This window comes from Mustela nigripes, chromosome X (assembly GCF_022355385.1).
Source record: "Mustela nigripes isolate SB6536 chromosome X, MUSNIG.SB6536, whole genome shotgun sequence".
Classification (NCBI taxonomy): Eukaryota; Metazoa; Chordata; class Mammalia; order Carnivora; family Mustelidae; genus Mustela; species Mustela nigripes.
The window spans coordinates 44,234,177-44,259,120 of record NC_081575.1 but is presented as its reverse complement, the minus strand read 5'-3'; the positions used below and the strand labels follow the sequence as shown (position 1 = coordinate 44,259,120).

At 39.2% G+C, this 24,944-nt stretch overlaps 1 protein-coding gene across 3 annotated transcripts in view; it reads right to left on the bottom strand.

Moving 5' to 3' along the window:
- Positions 1 to 7,662: 7,662 nt before the first annotated feature.
- Positions 7,663 to 24,944, bottom strand: part of TCEAL9 (transcription elongation factor A like 9) — a 47,555-nt gene continuing 30,273 nt past the window's right edge. Inside the window, exons 4-6 of one of the 3 annotated variants that reach the window (XM_059386164.1) lie at positions 9,502 to 9,631; positions 8,932 to 9,005; positions 7,663 to 8,526 (exon numbers count right to left, since the gene is read on the bottom strand). In XM_059386164.1, the coding sequence (XP_059242147.1) occupies positions 8,129 to 8,443 (315 nt within the window). In that variant the 5' untranslated portion in view covers positions 8,444 to 8,526; positions 8,932 to 9,005; positions 9,502 to 9,631 and the 3' untranslated portion in view covers positions 7,663 to 8,128. Of the gene's footprint in view, positions 8,527 to 8,931; positions 9,006 to 9,501; positions 9,632 to 24,944 lie in introns of those variants that run through there. The other 2 variants (XM_059386166.1, XM_059386165.1) reach the window with 2 other exon arrangements.

The window sequence follows — 24,944 nt, the reverse complement described above, 5'->3', positions numbered from 1 at the left end:
AAAGAATAAAATACTTAGAAATAAATTTAATAAGGGAATTACAAAATTTATACTCTGAATACTGTAAAATACTACTGAAAGAAATTAAAGAAGATGGGGCATGTGCCTGGCTCAGTAAGAAGAGCATGCAGCTCTTGATCTTGGGGTTGGGAGTTTGAGCCCCATGTTGGGTGTGGACATTACTAAAAAAATAACATAAACCTTGGGATGTCTAGCTAGTTCTGTCAGTAGAGCATGTGACTCTTGATCTCAGGATCGTGAGTTCAATCCCCATGTTGGCCATAGAGCTTACTTAAAAAAAAAAAGAATTAAATCAAAAGAATCTCATGTTCATGAATTGAGAAATTTAATATCATTAAAATGGCCATACTCCCCAAACTGATCTATAGTTTCAGTGCAATCCCTTTCAGAACCCCATCTGATTTCTTTGTAGAAACTGATGGAATGATTCTAAATTCGTATGGCACTGCAAGGGATTCTAAATAGCCAAAACAATCTTGGAAAAGAATAAAATCCATCAACTCTCATTTCCTGGTTTTGAAACTTACTACACAAAACAATGGTAATCAAGACAGTGTGATACTGGAACAAGGTAGACATATAGGTGAGTGGGATTGAATCACGAGTCTAGAAATAAAACCATGTGTCAACTGACTTTCAATAAAGGTACCAAGATCATTCAATGAAAAAAATCATCCTTTCACAAATAGTGCTGGAACAACAAGATAGCAGTAGCAAACTAATGATATTAGATCTCTACCTCACACTGTATACAAAAAAAATTAAGTAAAAATAAATTAGAGACCTAAATGTAAAAACTAAAATAATAAAACCATTAGAAAAAAAAGCATAGGGGCCACCTGGGTGGCTCAGCCAGTTAAGCATCTGTCAAATAAAAATCTTAAGAAAAAAAAGCTTATGGGTAAATATTTACGACCTTTGATATGACAAAGAGTTCTTAGATATGATACCAAAAACATGACCAACAACAACAAAAAACTACATTGAACTTCGTCAGGGACACCTGGGTGGCTCAGTGGATTAAGTGTCTGCCTTTTGCTTGGGTCATGATCCCAGTGTCCCAGGATCAAGTCCCACATCAGGCTCCCTGCTCAGTGGAGAGCCTGCTTCTCCCTCTCCCTCTGCTGCTCCCCCTGTTTGGGCTCTCTCTACTTTCTGTCAAATAACTAAATAAAATCTTAAAACAACAACAAAAAAAAATGGAACTTCATCAAAACTAAATTCTTTTGAGTATCAAAGTGCACCATCAGGAATGTGAAAAGACAACTCACAGAATGGGAGAAAATATGTACAAATCATATATCTGATAAGGAGCCTGTACCCAGAATAAATAAAAACTTACAGCTCTATAATAAAGAGGCAGATAGCCCAACTTAAAAGTGGGTAAAAGATTTGAATAGACATTTCTCCAAGTAAGATATACAAATGGCTAATAAATACAGGAAGAGATATTCAACATCATTAGTCAATAGGGAAATGCAGATAAAAACCACACTGAGATACCATTTCATCTCTGTTAAAATGGCTAGAATCAAAAAGTCAGATAATAAAAAGTGTTGTTAAGGATATGGGGAAACTGGAACCCTTACACACTGCTGATTGGAATGTCAAATGGTCAACCAGTTTGGAAAACAGTATGGCGGTTCCTGAAACAATTAGGCATAGAGTTACTATATGACTCAATAGTAATTCAATTCCTAGATACCTACCCAAGAGAAATAAGAACATGTGTCTTTACAAAACCTGTTCATAGTAGCACTATTCATAATAAGCAAAAGATGGCAACAGCCCCAATATCTATCAATGGATTAATGGATAAACAAAATGTGTCATATCCATTCAATAGAATATTGTTTAGCCATAAAAAGAAAGAAGACCTACTTGTTACGCAATTGATGAACCTTGAAAACATAAGCTAAGTGAAGAAGCCAATCACAAAATACTACATTTTATATGAACACACTCTTATGAAATGTCCAAGAGAGGAAAATCTGTAGAGACAGAAATATTAGTGTTTGCTTAGACCTGGAGGCCTGGAGGCATGGAGGATGGGGCATAGCTAAGGATATGGTGTTGGTTTTGACTTGAAAATGTTCTAAGATTAACTATGGTGACAGTTGCAAATAACTGAAGAGAATAAAAATAACTGAATTGCACATTTTAAGTTGGTAAATTGAATGGTATTATGTGATTTATATCTCAAAAAATTGTTTTAAAAAAAAAAAGAAGTAACAGGGGCACCTGGGTGTCTCAGTGGGTTAAAAGCCTCTGCCTTCGGCTCAGGTCATGATCCCAGGATCCTGGGAATGAGTCCCTCATCAAGCTCTCTGCTCCATAGGGAGCCTGCTTTCTCCTCTCTCTCTGCCTGCCTCTCTGCCTACTTGTGATCTCTGTCTGTCAAATAAATAAATAAAAAATCTTTAAAAAAAAGAAGAAGAAGTAACATCCCTGAGGTGGATGAGTAGGGGTTATTCACACTAAGTGTGTGAAGAGTGATTAAGAGAATGTTTCAGTCAGGGGGAACTGTAGGAACCAAGATCAGGACCCAAAAGGGCATGGAGCTTTGAAGAAACAAAGGGAATTCTTTAAAAACGATGTTGTTGTTATTGTTGTTACTATTTAGTAAATATCAACTGTTGCAGAGTAGAGATTAAAAGCAAGAGCTTTGACCTTAGGCAGGCATTTCATTTAATACCTGGGTTGCCTTGACCAAGACACTTAATTTCTCTTAGTTTCACTTTCCTTTTTTATTAAATAGTAGGCTAACAACTGGTGCAATCACTCTGGAAAACAGTATGGAGTTTCCTCTGAAAGTTAAACATAGAACTACCCTATGACCCAGGAATTACACTACTACATATTTGTCCAAAGGATACAAAAATTCTAATTTGAAGGGCCCCAATGTTTATAGAAGCCCTATAAAAAATAATCAAATTATGGAAGGAGCCCAGATGTCCTTCGACTGATGAACGAATAAAGAAGATGTGGTATATGTATACAATGGACTATTACTCAGCCATCAAAAAGAATGAAACCTTGTCATTTGCAATGACATGGAAATTCAGTCAGAGAAAGACAAATACCATATGATTTCACTCATATGTGGAATTTAAGAGACAAAACAGATGGACATAGGGGAAGGGAAGGAAAAATGAGATAAAAACAGAGAGGTAGGCAAAGCATAAGAGACTCTTAAATAAAGGGAGCCTGGGTGGCTCAATTAGTTAAGTGTCTGACTCTTGATTTCAGCTCAGGTCATGATCTCGAGGCCCTGGAACTGATCCCCAAGTCTGGGTCAGTGCTTAGTGCAGAGTCTGCTGGAGAATCCCACTCCCTCTGACTCTGTTCCTCCCCCTGCTCGCTCGCGCTCTCTCTCTCAAATAAATATTTTTGAAGTATTTTTTTAAGAGTTTATTTATTTGTCAGAGAGAGAGAGAGAGAGAGAGCACAAGCAGGCAGACAGAGGCAGAGAGAGAAGCAGGCTCCCCACTGGGCAAGGATCCTGATGTGGGACTTGATCCCAGGACCCTGGGATCATGACCTGAGCCAAAGGCAGTGGCTTAACCAACTGAGCCACTTAGGCGTCCCTCAAATAAATATTTTTTTAAAGAGACTCTTAAATATAGATAAAAAACAGGGTTGCTGGATGGGAGGTATGTGGGGGTTGCTAGAGGGGAGGTATGTGGGGGGATGGGTTAATGGCTGATGGGCATTAAGGAGGGCACTTGTGATGAGCACTTGTTATTACATGGAAGTGATGAGTCGCTAAATTCTACTCCTGAAACCAATACTAAACTCTATGTTAACTAACTTGAATTTAAATAAAATCTTAGAAGAGAAAAAACAGTAGGCTAATGATACAATACCTGGAAAAGGACTAAAAGTTCATTGAAGGGAAAAAGGACTCTGTAAGTTCAAGAAAATATTTTGACAGTTACAAAGCAAAAATAATAGAATTATCCATTAGGAGAACATTTTTTAAATATTTATTTCTTAAACAACCAGATAGCAGGAGGTATGGTGAGATATCAAAATGCCACTTAAAAAGACATGATCATTTTCTTTAGTGAGCTAAAGGGAATTTATTATTTAATTATTTGTGGGGATGGGTATGTATTTGTGTGTACATATTTTTATACTATACCTCTTGTCTTTCATTTGTCTTTTAATCATGGCTGGTTAAAGTGTAGTACGTATGGATCTACCTTATTCCTTTAAATATTCCTTACCCACACTATACTGAAAATATTGATGGGGGTACAGGCAACATATTTGAATAGACATTTCTCAAAGTAAAATGTAAAAATGGCCAATAAGCACACAAAAAGATACTCCATACCCAATTAAATTATCCATCCAATGGTTCAGCTGTTTTTGCTAAGGCTCTTGCAAAACACTGGTGTCAGAGTATCAAATAACTGCTTTTGGACACTGTTATGAGAGGCCCCACCCTCCATCAACCATAACCCTACATTGAACTTTCCTTGTAGAGGGAACAGATCAGCTTTTCTCTTGGCTTTTGCCTTTTCCTTTCATAGAGGTGTGGTGACTATGTGTGTATGTGATCTGAGGCTAATTTTCAAACACACACTCTTCCTGTCAGTTTCTCAGTGAAAAATTTTGCAAAGGATTACTCCGTCATTAGCATCATGATAAATAATTTTGCTCCTTTTATTTTGTTCATCATGGTAGCTATGTCTTATTGTAACTTTAAAGTTCTTCATAGACGATTTACTTTTAGTTTCTTAGTTTTCTTTTAAGTTTATTAGAATTCGTTCAAAATCCTATGTATTAAGTAAAATCTGGAAAGTTACAAATGCCCTGTTTACACTCAACCATATAATGCATTATCTATCTTTTAAACTTGGAATTATAAATCCAAATTTGTGCTGTTAAGAAAGGCTTACCATTCACATTAGGATTTATTGCACAGAGAAAACTGTTACTGGAAGTCAATCCACCTTGGATCTTGATCATCCCTGCACATTTTTATTGCATATACAAAGAATGTAAGACCCTGACCACTCTTTATGCAGGCAGGCCATGTCTCAGAGTTCTGTTTGCCACAAGTAACTTTGATAAATGAGGTAACATCTTTCCTGGATACAGAGCAGGCTTGCTTCTGTTTACAATAAAAGCAATGAATTCTCCAAGCACAGGGTTTCTTTCCTGTTACACAATGCCCTACATGTGCAGACATCCATAAAACGGCCTGTGTCACCCCATAGGATTTGAGGATCATGGAGAAATAATACAAACCAACATGAAGCTCTGGCTATGACTCTTGCCATGAGTAGTAATGTCCTTTGTCTCTGACCCAGGATTCTAGTGTCTTCTGCCAGTGTCCATTAAACAATAGGAGGTTAACTTGTTGAGTTTATGTAGGGTAAAATCTCAGATCACCTAATTCTTTTTTTTAAGATTTTGTTTATTTATTTGACAGTCAGAGATCACAAGTAGGCAGAGAGATGGGCAGAGAGAGATGAGGAAGCAGGCTCCCCGCTGAGCAGAAAGTCCCATGCAGGGCTTGATCCCAGGACCCCGAGATCATGACCTGAGCCAAAGGCAGAGGCTTTAACCCACTGAGCCACCCAAGCACCCCAGATCACCTAATTCTTGACAAGTTCCAGGTATTACCCCTAAATCAGTTATGTTAGTGCAATGTTTCCCACTAGGATTTTTGCTGTCTGTGTACTGCCTGTGCTCTTAGTATTGTGTTTTACTTCATGTCTGTCTTCAAATTGACTTGGTGACTTAATTTGAATACTTTTTTGAGAAGGGAACTTTATACTGTGCTATATCTATACTATCATCATTTGCCTGCAACAGACCATTTATTCACATTCAAATAAACACATGAGTATCACAATATTTTGGGGTACTCTCTAAAATCATCCCCACCCACCATCAGGCCCTCTGATTAAATCCCAAACTGACTGCAACCACAGGAGTTGTGGCAGGGACAGACTATCTCAACCAATGTTTTTAGTTAGTCCACTTTGAGGTCTTACCTTCTCTCCCATAAAAAATTCTCATCAAGCCCTCTTGTGAAGGAAAAAAAGGGAGAAACTAAGTCTAGTGCTCTGACCTACTACAGGAATAGTTGTCATCCTCCAGGTTAAGTGTGTCCAGGACAATTTGGCCACCAGCCTCAGAGAGTCTGGTGCCTGCTGCAGGCTAGAGCAGAGAAACCAAAGAGAAATGTAACTTGGATGAGCCTTTACACATACTACTTGAGCACTGCCCCTCTGAGCACGGGGTGCAGGGGGGTGGATTCACCCTGTCTTGTCAACTGGCAGTGAGCTGCTGCAAGCTTATCTCACTCCAGTCAGAATCCAGCCCGACCAGCATCCATCAGGCTGTTGCAGCCCTGAAGAATAGTCTGGAGTCATGAATTGACCCAGAAAGAGTATCAGAGGAAAAATAAAATAACACACAACTGAGAAAACTATGAGCCATTGATATGTATAGGTAGATACATATACAGATTTAGGCTTCAATAGCACTTTTGCATTTCCAAGCAAGGAGGGAAGTATCCCCAAATCTGACTTGAACCTCCCTTTAAAATTTACACAGGTCTAGAGGCATCTGTGGAACTGGCAAAGAGGGCTGCCACCAGTCATCTGGGAGAGATCACTCACCCTAAGGAAATCATCAAAAGATAAAACCATAATCTTTAGGCTCAAAGTGAAGCAATTCTGACTAAAGCATAATGTCTGTTACTCAAATTTGCCTTCTGGTCCAATCCCCAAATTGACCCATCTTGTCAGTCTTATGGGGGAAGTTCAGGCTTGTGGCTAAAATTCCTCACTGTCGAGATATCTTTAAGATATCATGGCCCAAGTTGCCCTTCATAACTATCTATCTAAACTGAAAAAATGGACATTCTTACCACTTCTGTAGGTCATAGGTCAGTCTGAGGATTCACCCAACTGGGCTTCACTATTTGAGAAATCCAGAACATCATGAGCAGATAGGTAGGGGCCTGGATGAAGGGGACAAGCTACCCAATATACATGATAGTAACAAGGGGAGAAGAAAGGGAGGTGGAGCAGGCACCACAGGAAAGAAACAACGGGGCACCCACCTAACAGCTGCCTGGATTTTTTTTTAAGATTTTATTTATTTATTTGACATTGAGAGAGATCAAAAGTAGGCAGAGAGTCAGACAGAGAGAGAAGGGGAAGCAGGTTCCCCGCTGAGCAAAGAGCCTGATGTGGGCCTCAATCCCAGGACCCTGGGATCGTGACCTGAGCCGAAGGCAGAGGCTTAACCCACTGAGCCACCCAGGCGCCCCTATCTGGATTTATTCTTAAGCTCGGGTAAGAACTGCTTTATCCATCGTTCCAAATAGCTGATACAAAGCCCTTGGCAGTTGGGATCCTATCTGGGCAGATGGGGGAAATAACCTGTTAAAATAGAGCACACAGTCATTACCTTATTTGGTCCTCACATGATCCCTTAGAGATTATTATCTCTATTTTATGGATGAGAAAAGATAGAAAAAATTTATTCTTCTATCTAAGTAGTGGTCTAGTGGTAACTTGGAGTTCACGTTTGCTTCTAAAATTCTGTCCACATATATTAAGTGCCCCAGTACCTTTAGAAATAAATTGATTGAGTCCTGAAGATCACTTCTTTTTTGTTATAAAACTTTTATTATTTTAACAATAATGTGTGTACATTCTAGGAATAAGGAAAAATACAAATAAGCAGGATAAAAAATTACTCATAATCCTACCACTGACTATACTTTTTGTCTTTCATCCTTCACAATTTTTTTCTGTGCACATATGTAATATACAGATGTAGTCTTCCTTTCAAAAATGTGACATTTACATATTACCAAGTAACCTTTTTTTTCATTTTATATCCTGTTAGGAACCTCTTTTTGTACAAATGAGTAAAGCTCTCCTAAAATAAAGACTTGTATATTGGTTCAAAATATGATAAACAATGAGATGCAGATTAACAAGAGATACATCTAAAATCACTAATAGCAACAAATTAAAAGTAGAAAGATGGACAAAGGTATATCAGGAAAATGCAAATCAAAAGAAAGCTATATGACAATGTTAATATCAGAAAAAATTAAAATCAAGGCAAACTACATTAAATAGGGATAAGGATGATTTCGGTTAACCTTCCAACGCATGACTATAAGTTTGTTTCTTACTCTCCTTATCTCATCTATTTCATTCACTTCTCTAAACATATCTTCCTTGCTTAAATGCCTGTTGTGTATATCTTCTTTAAATTCCTGGAGAGACTGAATCAGCCTCTCTCTAAAAGTTCCTTCTGTTTTTTCCTCCTCCTGGGGCTCTTCTTCCTCCTCTGGCTTTTCCTCAGGCTTTGGCTCTTCCTCAAGCTTTGGTTCACTCTCATTTTCTGGTTTTCCTTCAATTTTTTGACAGGGTTTCATCTTGTGAGTTTCTCTTTCTTCCTTCTTTCCTTTCCTCTTCCTTTCTTTTTTCCTGCTTTATTCCTCTTTGAATACAATTACTTCTAGAAAGCAAGGTGACCGTTAAGTCAAAGGCTTGGTGAATGAACCAGTGCTCTGGACAGAAGTCTCTCATCATTTACTTTCTTCGATTCAGAGCTATCATTAAATATCTTCCACTTGGGAGACTTAATTAGCAATCAGGGCTTCCCTGAGCCTGAGGTTCTAACCTCCACGTTCCACCTCCTTACCTCTCTCTCCTCCCTCCCTCCAGCCCTTTTCAAGGCCCTCCCCAACAAGTTTCTTCGCACAAGGCAAAACGCAAGATCCTCCTAGAACGGAATGGGTAGGGAGAACAGGCGCGGGGTGGGGATGGGGTGGGGGTGGGGTAGAACAGTGGAGCCCACAACCTCTGTCCCACTCTCGCCCCACTCCACCTCAAGGGTCTTTAAAATATTCCCCTCACCTACCTGTACTGATCCGATCGGTTTCTTCCTCCCCTTTTCTAGCCTTGTGTAGTGCTCGGAACGACAGACCTGCAGACCTGCGGACAAACGGGAAACGCTAGGGGTAGAGGGAGGGTTGGAGAAAGGGGGAGGGTGGGGGAGGGGCGAGCGCTTGGTGGGCCCACCCGCACCTCGTACCTTTTTCCTTATTAAGGTATTTGGTTATGAAAACTTCCCCACTTTCTGTTTCTCCCACTTCTCTCCTCGACCCACAGTGCAAGTTAGCTCGAATTTCCCATCAGACAGGGAGTAGGAAAAACAGATTATTTCCAAACTATCTTTAAGACTGAGGCGCGGGTTGGCGGGGGAGGGTAGGTCTTGGGAAAGCGGCAGAGGATGATTATTTTTTAAACAATCACAGGTCTCCTTGTCCTTCTCCCGGGACTCCTAGTCCCTTTCCCAAGAGTCACCATTCCCTGCAGACTTGGAGGAGGGCGGTGGAGGGATGGTTTTGACCAGGGTTCCCTCACAAGTTTCTGCGCTAGGCCACTCCCACCCTAGAAATCCCCAAGCAGTACCTATTTTGACACCAACCTGCAAAATTCCGAGAAGTTGGCTCCTCTTTTCCCTGGCGTCAGGCTCCACCGTCTGCACTGCTAAAGGAAATCTGGTACCCAGACGGGAACAAGGACCAGACTAGCAGGACTTCTGCACACGTCGACTCCTGGTCACGTGAATTGTACGTCACCAGTGAGCTCTGGTCCCCAATCTCCACTCCCACCAAAAGCGCGGCAGAAGTGGGCCCGCCTATACCACCCCCCATACATCTGACTTGTCATTCTTTGTTATTGTTGCCTATCCCGGAGGGCAAAATGTTATTCGTCTTTCTGTGACTACTAGGGAGGGGCTGCATCTTTTTTTCTGGAGCTACTAAACTTTTCTATTTCTTTTAAGAATTGTCACTTCGGTGCCTTCTGCTCTCAGGACAGAACTCCTACAGAACTCCTACATCCGTCGCCCCTCCCCTAGACTCCATTTCATCTGTAGCCTGGTTCCTGGCTGTTGTGGAACAGGGTCGGTTTGGCAGCGGGGTGTGTTAAAAAAAAAAAAAAAAAAAGGAGCCTGGGACAGGAGTGACATTTTTAAATTTAGTTTTCACTTTATTCTCAATACTTGTACGTTCTTTTCTTAAACAAGAGTAACATTTTTGTTATAGTCAGAAAAGACTAAAGCAAAATTACTTTAGTTAAATGACTTAACACACGTACAGTCCCAAGAATAGTTCCCTGGCCTGTTGTAAGGGTTCTAAAAGTGCAAGCTATTTCTTTAAAAAAAAATTAAAAATAAATAAAAAATAAAAGTGCAAGCTATTATTATAATTATACTGGGATTTCATTTGGGGAAAATGATACAAAACTTTTTTTTTTAAGATTTTATTTATTTATTTGACAGTGGAGCACAAACAGGAAATGGCAGGCAGAGGGAGAGGAAGAAGCAGGCTCCCCTTGAACACAGAGCCTGATGTGGGTTTCCATCCCAGGTCCCTGGGACCATGACCTGAGCTGAATGAAGGCAGAGGCTTAACCCTCTGAGCTACCCAGGCACCCCGATATAAAACTTTTTAAAAAACAAAATATGTTTCACTTCCAAGTCCTGATGGCAGTATTTCCTAGGCAGCTGCACTGCCTGCAGAATGGTCAGCTGTCAAATTACACATTAGGATCCCAAGTTTCCTCATGTGAAAGGACATAATAAGGGTACACCTCATAGAACTGACTTTTGGGAATTCTAAATAATACCTGGCTCATATTATCTTCAACAGATACAGATTACCTTTCAGCCTCACTTCAGTCTTTTCAAATTCACAAATTTGCCAATACAAATTACATAGTTCTCAGAGGCAACATTTAAAAGATAACAGGAGACATACATGTATTTTTGTTTTGTATCAGTTAGAGTGCCCCTTTGTGAGGCAGAATAAAGAGCTCAACAGATTTTGTAGAAAGAAAAAAACCTTAACCCCATGTTGTTTTTATTTCACTTGCCATTCTGTCACATTTTCTCTAACTTCTGGGAAGAGTATGTATTTGAGTAACAGAAAACCCAAGATAAAATGGTTCGGACCTGCCAAACAGAATACCGGTGTGACAGATGTTAGTCCCAGTGCCAGACCTAGATTGTGTGACCCTTACTAAGTCACTCTCCCTGCACTGGCCTTACCTACCAAACAGGAGAGCACAGGCAAGCTCTCAGAACTTTAGAAAGAAGCTTGTGATTGGTAAAACGTTTCAATATATTGTCCGTAGGAAAACTGAAACATCCTGAATATCAGCTGCTTTCCTTTAGCTTGAAGAAAATAGTTCCAGAAATCCTTAGAATGTCCTGAAAAGTGAAAGATGCTTTACTGCCATTATCTCATTTTATATTCTCAAACCAACCAACCACAAGGAAAATATTTTCATTTCTATTTTATATAATTCATTTCCATTATGTATACATATACACACATTTCTTATTCTAAACAAAGAATTAAAACAATATGCCCAAAGGCATTGTCTCCTTATATCTGAGCAGAAAAGGCCTCAGCCCAAGGGCCCACTTTTAGAGGGTCAGCATCTGACCCTCTTCTGGATGGCTTCTTCCCCAGGTTAGTGAAGAGTCAGTGAGGCAAGATGTTTTTACCTGGAGCCCTCATTTATTTCCTTCTAGACCACACTCTAGATACCTAAGACCCTAGAATATCCTGCCCAAAGGACCTGGAGTGCAAATCCAAGTCCCACTTGTGCCTCTTCTCTAAGTCTATCCTGAGAGTGGGTCACATTCCCTGTGGGTTCACACTAAAGGTAGAATCAATGAGATAGCTGAAAAGTCTCCTTCACACAAGGCTATTTCAAGAAATCTAAAGGAAAGAGTGGATGGCCAGGCCAACAGGAACTCAGAGAAGTCAATGACCAGTTAGCCCAAAATAGTCAGAGAAAGCTTCAAGCAGGGAAAACAAAAACAAAAACAAAAAAAATATGAAAAAAACAACCAAACAAACAAACAAAAACTTGACCTGAGCCTCAGAGGGTGGGCAGGACCTAGATGGAGGGTGGGCAGGAAAGAATAGCAGTCGGACTGAACCTAGGCCTTGTGGTCTTATCATCACCCTAGCCTGTCTCTTGCTGCCTTGCTGGGTAGAAGTCCTCTTGCTCCTCCTTAGGGGGGTTTAATTCTATTGCCAGTGGCTATCATCTGAAAGCAGGGTCAGTGTAAGGACTTTCTGACATGTTCTGCACTTACCCCAAGGATTTTCTCACCTATTTCCAGGTCATGGAATCTGAATTGGTCAACATTTCTGGACAGGAGTTAGTTAAGCAATTGCTAAGTATTTGAAATACGCATTCTCTTGACCCTATAAAGCCATTTTTTGGTACCCATCCTAAGAAAATATTTAATGGTACTCACAATGATTTGCCACACCAAAGTCCATAGATCTGAATTCCTAGCATCAGTCCTTTGACTTGGACTTGGATAAACAAAGAGAAGCCCCAACTGAAAAGCAGCAATGAAGGAACACAGAGAGAGAATTGTTCTAGGCAATAGCAGATATGTACCCAAGCATGTGCACGTGCACATTTACACACGTGTGTGCACATTCTCATGAGCCAAAGATTTTCCCAGATTATTTTGATAGGGGATAAAGAAGGCAAACATCATGGATTCTGTTAAAACAATTCAAACTACACCAATGGTATGTACCAATTAGAAATGGAAAGTAACCATTATATTGTGCATACATATAAATAAAAAAAGATGAATTAAAAGTTAAGATATCTAGAACTGCATTTCTATCACAACATACATATATTTATTTGGGAGCATTTAAAATACAAGCATATAGGGGCGCCTGGGTGGCTCAGTGGGTTAAGCCTCTGCCTTTGGCTCAGGTCATGATCTCAGGGTCCTGGGATCGAGCCCCACATTGGGCTCTCTGCTCAACAAGGAGCCTGCTTCCCTCTCTCTCTCTCTCTCTCTCTCTCTCTGCCTGCCTTTCTGCCTACTTGTGATCTCTGTCTGTCAAATAAACAAATAAAATCTTCTTTTTAAAATAAATAAATAAATAAATAAATAAATAAAATATGAGCATATAATTAAATTGCACCATAATATACGTATAGTCCACAAAATTAATTCCTATAAAATTTCAGGTTGTGTTATTAAAAGATGAATTAATGATGTGAGCCTCTTTGGTTAGCTGGGTGCAAAATCCAAATCCCTCAGGGACTCCACTGAGTTCTGAGGCCACCTTGTAACAGTTGTTTACTCTACACTGGTGCTTAAATGTCATCCTTCCATTTCTGCCTTTCCCCATACCCCATCACCCACCATATTATATCCAATGCTATCTTATTGTGGGGTCTTATTGTGTTTCTATATCATAGTAGAAATGCGAATGAATATACACTGAACTATTCCCACAGGATATATTTGAGAATGAACATTTAATATAAAGGCAACTTTTACTTTCTAAGTGTTGTGTTTATATATTTAAATTTTCTCTTTAATAGTCATGTATTAATTAATAATATTCAGAAAAATTAGAGAAACCTTTGTAAACATGCAGAAGAAATAAAATACCTTGTCAACCATAGTTTATTGAAATGGAAGTGTTTTTATAATATATTGGTGTGTGAGAAAGGCAGGTTACAAAATATAACTTGCAGAGGATCTAATTTTAAAAAGTAATATGCGTGTAGCTACTTATATGTATGTATGCATAGCAAATATTATGGAACAATATACACCAAAATATTAAAAGTGGGTATGATTGGATGATTGGTGGGCTTATGGGTGATTTGTGCTCTCTTTTTATATACTTCTTTGTGGATTCTTTTACATTTTCTCAGTGGGGGTGTGTAACTTCTATAATAAAGAGTAGTCTGTAAACAGTGCAATCTTATTTCATAGCACATATTTCACATATATACTTCTTCTGTAGTGGAGTAGGATCTGATATAAGAGCTCCACTACCTTTTTAAGGCCCTTGCAATGGTTGAATTCTTCATATTTGGTTCCCTTGCCTTGTTTGTGAGTAATATACATTAAAATGAGACTCTTCTTATTTTTCTGACTATGCCTTCTCCAATCTAAGTTTGAGATAGTCAAGCTGTAACACTAGTCATACATAGGAAAGGGAGGAATCTCTTCCCTAAATTTTACCTGGTGAGAAACCTTTCTTCCTAAGATAGTGTTTTGCCAGAAAGAGTAATATTGTTAGCAATAATATATTTTGAAAAGTTTTTTAAAAGATTTTATTTATTTATTTGAGAGAGAGACACACAATGAGAGAGGGAACATAAGCAGGGGGAGTGGGAGAAGGAGAAGCAGGCCTCCCGCTGAGCAGACAGCATGATTTGGGGCTGGATCCCATGACCCTGGGATCATGACCTGAGCTGAAGGCAGCCGCTAATGACTGAGCCACCCAGGCACCTAGCAATAATATATTTTAAGCAGATTATAAAATAGTTTTAGTTACCAGTTCACCAATTCAATTCTTTTTTCTTTTTTTAAGTAGGCTCCATGCCCAGTGTGGAGCCCAGCATAGGGCTTGAACTCACAACCCTGAGATCAAGGCCTGGGATGAGATCAAGAGTCAGACGCTTAACTGACTGAGCCACCCAGGCACTGCCCACCCGCCTGGAACTCAATTCTTTTAGAAATACACTTGAATAGAAAAAGAAAATATTTTATTTTTGGCTCTGCTTGACAAATAGCATTTATCTATAGTTCCCCGACTTTTTTTCCAATGAAAATTTTTTACTTTTACAAATACACACAATAGGGACGCCTGGGTGGCTCAGTTGGTTAAGCAGCTGCCTTCGGCTCAGGTAATGATCCCAACATCCTGGGATCGAGTCCCACATCGGGATCCTTGCTCCGCAGGGAGCCTGCTTCTCCCTCTGATTCTGCCTTCCACTCTGTCTGCCTGTGCTCGCTCTCACTCGCTCTCTCTCTGACAAATAAATAAAATCTTAAAAAAAAATACACACAATAAATATTATTATTTAAAAGCAGGCTATAAAACAATGTGTATAAAATTATCTTAGCTATATTCAAAAATACATTTGGAGGAAAACCCTCAAAAATCTACACTCAATATCATTTATCTGATGACTCTCAAACATATATCTTATTCCCTCATTATCAGTAAATATTAATTAGGTGCTTACTAGGTGTTGTCAACCCAAATCCACAGGTCTCTTCCAGACTTTTCTTCTCAATTATCATCCCAGATTGGATGTGTTAGTGCAATGAAGTTGCAGCTGGCTGGATTCTAAAGTCAGCATAAGTCAGTGAAATCCTACCTAGTCAAATTTACCTATGAAATATTTAGATCCCTACTTCATAGCATATTAACATAAGTTGCAATGTTAGTGGGGGAAAAATCATAACAAAGTATTTAATCTTATCAGTATATAAGTTTTATGATAATGTGGATTTTTAAAATTTTATGTCTATAATTCTTAAATATTTTCTAAATTCATTTGTTTATCTGGATTACACACACAAAACAATGAAATACACATTTTTAAGATAACTCAACTTGTTCTTACTGTATTTCATCATGTTAAAATTAACAGTAATTAAGTCAATTCTCTGCTGCTTAATATTTAGGTTTCCTCTACATATTTTTTCTATCATAAGCCAAGCCATCACTGAAATCTTTGCACAAAATCATAGTTACTCCCTAAGGAAAAATTTCAAAAATTGAAATTGCTACGTCTAAAGGTTTGAAAAATCTTACGAATTTTAAATGTATATTGCGAAAGGGCCTACAAGTTAATTTAATCAATTTACAAGTGTACTGAGAGTCCATATGCATAACCTCACATAAAATAGCTAGTATGATTTTTAAAAAAATTCCTCAGTTTGACAGGTGAATAAGAATGAAGTTTTCATTTGTATATTTTGACCACTAGGGAGTCTGAAAAACTTATACTTGGTTCTCCACATAGATGTCTTCTTTGGTCAATAACTTTTTGATGTCTTTTCACCAGTTTTCAGGTAGTGATAACTACTGTTATTCTGTTGAGTTTTTTAAAGAACATTTTATTACAGAAAACTATTGTTTCAGTTCGTCTCATTGGTTGTAAGGAATAGATACTTAGGCTAGCTCAGCTGAAGCAGGATCCATGATAAGTATTTATGGGGCAGTAAATAGCACTATGATGTTAAGGGAATCTGAAAACAAACAGTCAGTTTCTAGTGGACCTCTAGGCGCCAGAACCAGCACACTATAGTGCTCTGCCATTAACTTGGCTCAGCTGCTGTCTCATTCCCCCTTCCTCTAACATCCCCTTCCCCTTTCTGTGTCTTGGCTCTACCTCATAGTTTCAGCTTCCTCATAATGCCACCCTGCTCATGTATTAGGCTTTCTCAGGTTCCTATGGTACAACAATTTCCCCCCAAAATTTCATGTGCCTCACTAGCCCTAAACATGCACAAACTTGTTTAGAATTTTAAGCCATCCATAGACCTCCTGGGTTGAGAACACTTGGTCTAGGTTAATTGATACAGTCAGTGAATGGGGGATGCCTGGGTGGCTCAGTCTGTTAAGTGTCTGCCTTCAGATTGGGTCATGATCTCAGGATCTTGGGATGGAGCCCTGCATCAGGCTCTCTGCTAAGGAGGAAGCCTGATTCTGCTGCTCCCCCTGCTTGTGCTCTCTCTCATTCACTCTCTCTCTCAAATAAATAAATAAAACATTTTTTAAAAAGCCTCTCAAAAGTGGAAACATTAGATCATTTCTCTAAAACAGGACAAAAAAAGACACTTAAGCTCTATAGACATTAATTTACTGAACATGTACAGTGTTGATTTGTTTTTGAAAAATTTAGGTTTAAAATTGTCTAATTAGTCTGTATTTTCAAAAAAAATATTTAGGAAGCATTATTAGAACATTTTCTAATTGACAAATACAAACATGACCAAGTTATGAAGGACTTCCTATTTAATAAAAAAAATTATTTTTTAAATTATTTTTTTAAAATTTTATTTATTTATTTGACAGAGAGATCACAAGTAGGCAGAGAGGCAGGCAGAGGGAGAGAGAGGAGGAAGCAGGCTCCCTGCTGAGCAGAGAGCCCGCTGTGGTGCTTGATCCCAGGACCCTGGGATCATGACCTGAGCCTAAGGCAGAGGCTTTAACCCACTGAGCCACCCAGGCACCCCCAAAATTTATTTTTTTAATTCTAAATTACTTTTCTCCCCAAAGAGTCATACTGTCTTAAACATTATGAACAATTAGCTCTTTCATTTGTAGCTGATGCAAAATATTTTCTATTGGTTATAAGTTAATTTACTCAAATAACAAGGCACTCCTGCGAAAAGAGAAATCTTGGGATACTCATTCTCTCCCTCACCCAAAATGTAAGTATTGTATTTCTATAATGTAAAAAACCAAAGAATTTTAAATTTTAAAAAATGGAACAGAAAAGTACACAGAAGAAAAGTTAATGTTCCACTTTCCACTCCCAGCCTCCTTTCCTGATACCTAACTTTATGTCCATTTAGGTGCAAGCAAGGGCCTCAGGAGAAAAATAATGACAAGGGTGAGAGGACACCAGGAGAAGGAACTGGTTGGGGGGCAGGGGAAATGAGGAAAGGGCTAATTCCACAAGAATTGCAAATGGACAGTGACTCAAGAGAAAACGCTGCCTCTTGCTGATGATTAGAGAAAGCCAAAGACTCTACCTGGCCTCCTGAAATGCCAAAGTGGAAAAAGAGACATTTCAGATCCAGTGTGACAGGAGAAGGAGGGGATGAAGTTTTCCCACCGCCCTGCTTGAGTGGAAGGGAGGACTGGAAGTCTATACCCCCACTGTGACGTGGCTGTCACATGACTGGAGTCTATCTGGGCCCAAGTCCCTTTCTTGCTTTGTATCCTGAGTAAAGACTCCTGTTGCAGAGGAGGAAAAACTTCAAGTCAATGAATGGGGGCAAAACAATTGTCCAGGAACGCCCTGGATTTGTGTTCTGGCTTGAGCTGACTGGAGCTGACTCTGGCACCAGGATGGCTGGCAGCTGAAGGCAGAACCACTAATTGGGATAGCCTTCGTTCTTGACACCCCCTACTTACCCAAAGTCCACTGTGGGTTGTCCTGGGGGCAAGCAGTGTATGAATATGGATACACGGGTACACTCTGGAAAGCTTTCAACTTACACAAGCCCCGCTCCCTGTGTCCCATGCCCTTTTGGTGCAAAACATTTTGGTAATAGAGGAGTGGAAATGAATCAGAGCAGAAGGCAACAGAGATACACAGAAGGTAAAAGTTCTGTTTTAAGTAGTATACCCTCTTCCACCATTGTGGGTATTTAAAAGACCAGGAATACTGGAGGCTAGGGTGGCTTTGGAGAAAGAAGTAATATAAAAAGTGACAAAACTGGGACACAAGGTGCTGGGAGGTGAGGGGCGAGTGGAAGGTCTGCAGCGAGCTCTTGGCTGCAGTTGCCAGGGATCCTCCCACCCCGTTCCTCTGCGGGTCAGCGGTCAGGGCTGCATGCCTCCCAGCAAGAATGCGTACATGAAAGGGGAAAAAGACTACAAGGATAGGCTCGGGTCGGTGCGAGGAACAGTGGTGGAGATGGGAAACACACCCTTTCTAGGGCTCCCCTCCGGGTCTTCCTTTTTGGTGAATGCAGTAAGTCCCGGGGAAGGTAACTACAGGAAAGACGGTGAGCTTCAGAGGAGGGAGGAAAAGAGGAGCGAGCTGGGAGAGGGGTGAGTGGAGGAGGGGCTGTGACTGGATGTCCACTAGAGGGCGCAAGAGTCCTCTCAGGTGGGAAAAATTGAATTGAAAACAAAACAAAACAAATCCCTCCTGATATGGGGACATTGAAAGGCACACAGTAGGGCCCCTGTCCTGGGTCCTAATCTTTCCACCAAGCATTCAGTCCTTTCGTTTGCCTTTTGTCTCCTAGGAGTAATGGAGTCTAAAGAAAATAAGCGGGCGGGTCCGGGGAGGGATTTCAACATGGAAAACGTCCTCCAGGAAAGAAAAGGGAAAAAGGAGGAGAAACAGGTCTCTCTGCAGAATGGAAAGGAAGACACCACCACCCCCCCCCCCCCCCCCCCATGAGAGGGAATGAAGACAAAGAGCCTGAAGGCAATAATGGAGTTGGGCTCCACTTTCCCCGGGTTTTAGAATAGGAGTGCCCAATTGTTGTGTCAATAACATCAACATGGTAGATGTAGATGACATGGAATGGTTCACGGAAGGGATGAGAGAGTTAAACTCAGGTAAATAAAGTTAAGGTAGAGTCCACATGGCCTTAATGAAATTACTCTCAGCATCACCACCATGATGAGTTTTTCTTTATGCTTTAAAAACTAAGGTTTACTCTGGAGTTACTACTTTTCAAGTATGGCTTTCTGTTTCTTCACCTTTTCTTTCTTTCTTAAAAATATTTTATTTATTTGTTTGACAGAGATCACAAGTAGGCAGAGAGGCAGGCAGAGAGAGAGAAGAGGAAGCAGGCTCCCCACGGAGCAGAGAGCCCAATGTGGGGCTTGATCCCAGGACCCTAGGATCACGACCTGAGCAGAAGGCAGAGGCTTTAACCCACTGAGCCACGCAGGCGCCCCCTTTCACCTTTTCTTGATATTATTTTGCTGATTCAATTACTTCAGAGCTTTTAGTATTGCCAACTCCTATTTGAATATTGCATTCCGAATAAATCAAGTCAGCAGAGGTGTTTCACACATTTGAATAGAAAGATGGTCAATATTTATTTATTTGAGTATAGGTGACACACAATATTACATTTGTTTCAGGTGTACAATTCATTATTGATTTTATTTTATTTAAGATTTTATTTATTTACTTGACAGAGAGAGACACAGAAAGAGAGGAAACACAAGCAGAGGGAGAGGGAGAGGCAGGCCTCCCACAGAGCAGGGAGCCCAAAGGGGAGCTCAATCAAATCAAGACCTAAGCCAAAGGCAGCCACTTAACGACTGAGCCACCCAGGTGTCCCTCATTATGGATTTTTTAAAAATTTTTTATTTTTTATAAACATATATTTTTATCCCCAGGGGTACAGGTCTAGAAGAATCATTATGGATTTTAAAATGAAAAAGTTACAGAGCAATGTGTAAATTTATTGCTACTTATTTTTTAATTATGTATTATATATATATGAACAGTCTTAAATGTATCTACTAAAATGGGGCTGTTTATCTTTATATGTCATACTTATAGATGGTTTAAAATTTTTTGTCTTTCATACTTTCCAAGGATTTGTATATATTACTCGTATCCTTAAATATAATAAAAATAGTTAAAGTAATGTGTCAATCACCTTTTTTAGTGCCATTTAATATAAACTTGTTGAAAGAATTTAAAAAGTGCATTTCAAATTACTTTTTTTTTAGAATTTACTTAGCATTATAACTCCAGTACTTATTACCATAACTTTAAAGGGTCACTCTTGTGACCTGTGAAAAGTGTTGGAGGCTACCGCATGGTTTGGGGCTACGGCATGGCTGGAGTCAAGGATCAAACCAGGCCCTGACTTGTGTCTCCTTCAAAGTCTGGACACCTTGACAAGGTTAAGAATGGGAAAGTTGAGTAACACTGAGAAAGGGTCTGTGCTGTGTGTCGTGCGCTCCCCTATGTGACTTCCCACACACGCTCCCTATAAAAGGGAACAATGTGGTCAGGGTCATGAATTCTTAGTTGGTCCTTGTTGTTCCTGTACCTCCCACAACCCACTCCCTGGTTGATTGTCTTGCTAATGTCTTTAGCTGAAACTACCTGGCATCAAGAGGTTTGCTTGTAAGTTGATGTAAACTTGTTGTAAAAACTTGCGGTCATCTGACTAGGTACCCATGTATTACTCCTCCTATTGTGGTTTGCCTTATAAATGATTGTAAGATGTGGAATAAAATCCGTACTGTTGGACATCCTCCTCAGTGCTCCTCCGGCCCCCATCTCTTTGTCTCTTAATTCTTTTCACCATCCTCTTAACCCTCACGTTTTCCTGGTCAATTTGTTGCACTGGCCGTGACAGAAAAGGGAATACTATTTGCCTCCTAGAGCTGCTGAGTAAATCAGATGTGGTACTGAATGTGTGAACTGTGTTGACTTAGACCCTACCCCATGTGCTTGCCTTTTCAGAACTGTAAACCCCAGAGATACTCATGGAGGGTTGAGAGATATCTAACCTGTGTCCAGGAACAAGTTCAGGTAGCTGAAAAGTGGGTGCCACCCTTCCCTGGATTCTGCCATGTCTTCTAGACTCTACTGTCACCTCTCATTCATCTTTTTCCATATGCTAACAGTGGTTGATGTTAGGGTCTTCAAGGTGACAAAACCCCACTGATTTCTATGAGACCATTGTCACACTTATGAAGGTGGGTACCACAAAAATGTGCCTCAGTAATTGAACATCTTAGTCAAGATCTTAGTAAAAATAGGCCTTTTCTGTTTTACTTATGAGTCCTCTGCTCTCCAGAGACTCAGACATGATTCCATTTGGATGGAGAGTGTTGGGTCAACACATGAATATGAGACTTCATTAATAAAGTAAATGATGAATAAAATAAAATGATAGCTTAAACAATTGGAGCCAGTCATTTATTATCTTAATTATAATAAAGACTATGTTGGTTTTCTATACATTTTAGTAGTGGAAATTTCAAGAATAACACAACATTGGCTTTTTATGCCTCCCACGTTCTTGCCACAGTTGACTTCTGGGCAGATCCACCCACTAGGGCAACAGGCATACATGAAGTATATAAATTCCAGGCATTTTCACCTTCTTACATCAAAGCAGAGTAATACCCCCAAAACCTGATCTTGTCCCTACATGAAGGAGTTTAAAATATTTTATAAGATTAAAAAATCCATAAAAATGTTATCAATTAATCCTCTGCAAAATTGTGTCATTCTTAGCAAGTAGAGTTTCTTAATCAGCCTTATATTCCTAGTGCCTATTGTAATGTTTGACACATTGTAAATGTTGAATAAATGTTCACTATGCACATTATGACTCTGTGGGGATCCTTGTCCTTGAGGCAGTTCTAACTCTTAACTAAAGAACAGCAAGTAAGTAATTTTATTTCTCTAGAGGCCAACTTATATTTCCTAAGGAGCCTAGTAGGGTCTGGATGGCATGCCAAATTAAAACATGAATAAAATTTAATTTGATTTACAAATTAAATGTGTCACATAGACTGCCTGCTTTAGAATTTTCTCTCTCTCTTGCTAACAATGTAGACTTTAGCACCCCTTCCTATATTCCATGATTTAAACACACTTCTAACTGGGCCCCAAAACATACATTATTATCATGCTTCTCTGAGAGAATCTAATGTGGACTAACACTGGAGAACCATGGTAGTGCAGTAGAAATACAATTATATTGAGTATTGACTTAGTCTGTTTGGGCTGCAATAACAAAAGTACCATAGACTGGGTGGCTTAAATAACAGAAAATTATTTCTCGTAGTACTGGATGCTGGGAAGTCCAAGATAAGGCCCTGGCATCTTGATTTGACGTCTGGAGAGGGTCCATTTCATGTTTCAAGTCTCCTTGCTTTCCATATCACATAAAGAGCAAGGGAGCATGCAGAGGTCTCCCTTATAGGGGCACTAATTCCATTCACAAGAGGTCCACCTTCAGGACCTAATCACTTCCCAAAGGCCAAACCCCTAATTACTACCAAGGTGGGGATTAACTTTCAACATATTAATTTGGCAGGGGGACACATTTAGTCTATGGTAAGTACAAATATGCCTAGAAAAAGACTGCAAGGAAATACCTCAAAATGTCAGAGATCCTAGCAATGCATATATCACATGACCTAAACTGTCTTATTCTATTATTAGTATCTGTTTAAAAAAAATCATTCAACATTTTTCATATTATAAAACATAATAAAATATGTATGTAGATTATATGTGATGGTTTTATTTTTTTCTCAAAAAAAGTGTTTCTGAATCAATGGTATATGTTGCTGATGCTGCAATCTAATAATCAAGAAAGTTAGGTGTATAAATATATAGAGAAGTGTGCATACAAATAAGACCTAAAGAAACTCACCACTGGTGATATTTGGAATGGATGTGTAATTGAAGGCAAAATTTTTGTTGTATGTACGTCAATGTCAGGTTCTTTTTTTTTTTTAAATATTTTATTTATTTATTTGACAGACAGAGATCACAAGTAGGCAGAGAGGCAGGCAGAGAGAGAAGAGGAAGCAGGCCCCCCACCGAGCAAGCAGAGAGCCCTATGTGGGGCTCGATCCCAGGACCCTGGGATCACGACCTGAGTCAAAAGCAGAGGCCTTAACCCACTGAGCCACCCAGGCGCCCCAATGTCAGGTTCTTATATTTTATTTTTTTCTACAGTTCCAATCGTATTGCAATTAAAACAATTCTGACTATATGTCATCATATTAGTTCAGAATATGCAGAAAACAATGGTAATAATAACAATATTCATAATGCAGAAAAAGCATTTGACAAAGTACAACATCTATTCATGAAGTAACCCTCAACAAAGTAGGTTTAGAGGGAGTATACCTCAACATAAAAAAGGCGATATATGAAAAACCCACAGCTAATATCAACCTCAATGGGCAAAAACTGAGAACTTTTCCTCTACAGTCAGGAACAAGACAGGGATGTCCACTCTCATCGCTGTTCTTTTTAACATAGTGCTGGAAGTCCTAGCCACAGTAATCAGAATATAACGAGAAATAAAAGGCATCCAAATCAGCAAGGAAGAAGTAAAACTTCCATTATTTCCAGACAACATGATACTCTATATAGAAAACCCAAAAGGCTCCATCAAAAACTGCTAGAACTTACCAACAGATTCAGTAAAGCTGCAGGATATAAAATCAATGTACAGAAATCTGTTGCATTTCCACACACTAATAATGAAGCAGCAGAAAGAGAAATTAATGGAATCAATCCCATTTACAATTGCACCAAAAACAATAAGATACCTAGTAATAAACTTAACCAAAGAGGTGAAAGAACTGTATTCTGAAAACTATAAAACACTGATGAAAGAAATTGAAAAAGACCCAAAGGAATGGAAAGACATTCCATGCTCATGGATTGGAAGAAGGAAGAACAAATGTTAAACTATCTATACCACCCAAAACAATATACATATTTATCACAATCCCTATCAACATACCAACACCAACAAACAATCCTAAAATTTGTATGGAACCAAAAAGTACCCTGAATAGACAAAGTTATCTTGAAAAAGAAAAGCAAAGCTGGAGGCATCACAATTCCAGACTTCAAGTTATGTCACAAAGCTGTACTGATCAAAACAGTATGGTACTGGCAAAAAATAGACACATTGATCAATAGAACAGAACAGAAAACCCAGAACTAAAGGCACAATTATATGGTCAATTAATCTTTGACAAAGGAGGAAGAATATGCAATGGAAAAAAGACAGTCTCATTAACAAATGGTATTAGGAAAAATGGACAGCTACATGCAAAAGAAGAGTTGTAAAATTGAACAACTTTCCATTTTCTTATGCCATACACAAAAATAAATAAAAAATGTATATATGTAAATGTGACACAGGAAACCATCAAAACCCTAGAGAAAAACAAAGGCAGTAACCTCTTTGATATTGGACAGAACAACTTCTTTCTAGATATATTTCCTGAGGCAAGGAAAACAAAAGCAAAAATAAACATTGGGACTTCATCAAAATAAGATGCTTCTGCACAGTGAAGTAAACATCAAAACTAAAAGCCGCAATGTCCACAATAGCCAAACTATGGAAAGAACCTAGATGTCCATCAACAGATGAATGGATCAAGAAGATGTGGTATATATACACAATGGAATACTATGCAGCCATCAAAAGAAATGAAATCTTGCCATTTGCAACAACGTGGATGGAACTAGAGCGTATCATGCTTAGCGAAATAAGTCAAGCAGAGAAAGACAACTATCATATGATCTTCCTCATATCAGGGAGATCATATGATAGTTGTCTTTCTCTGCTTG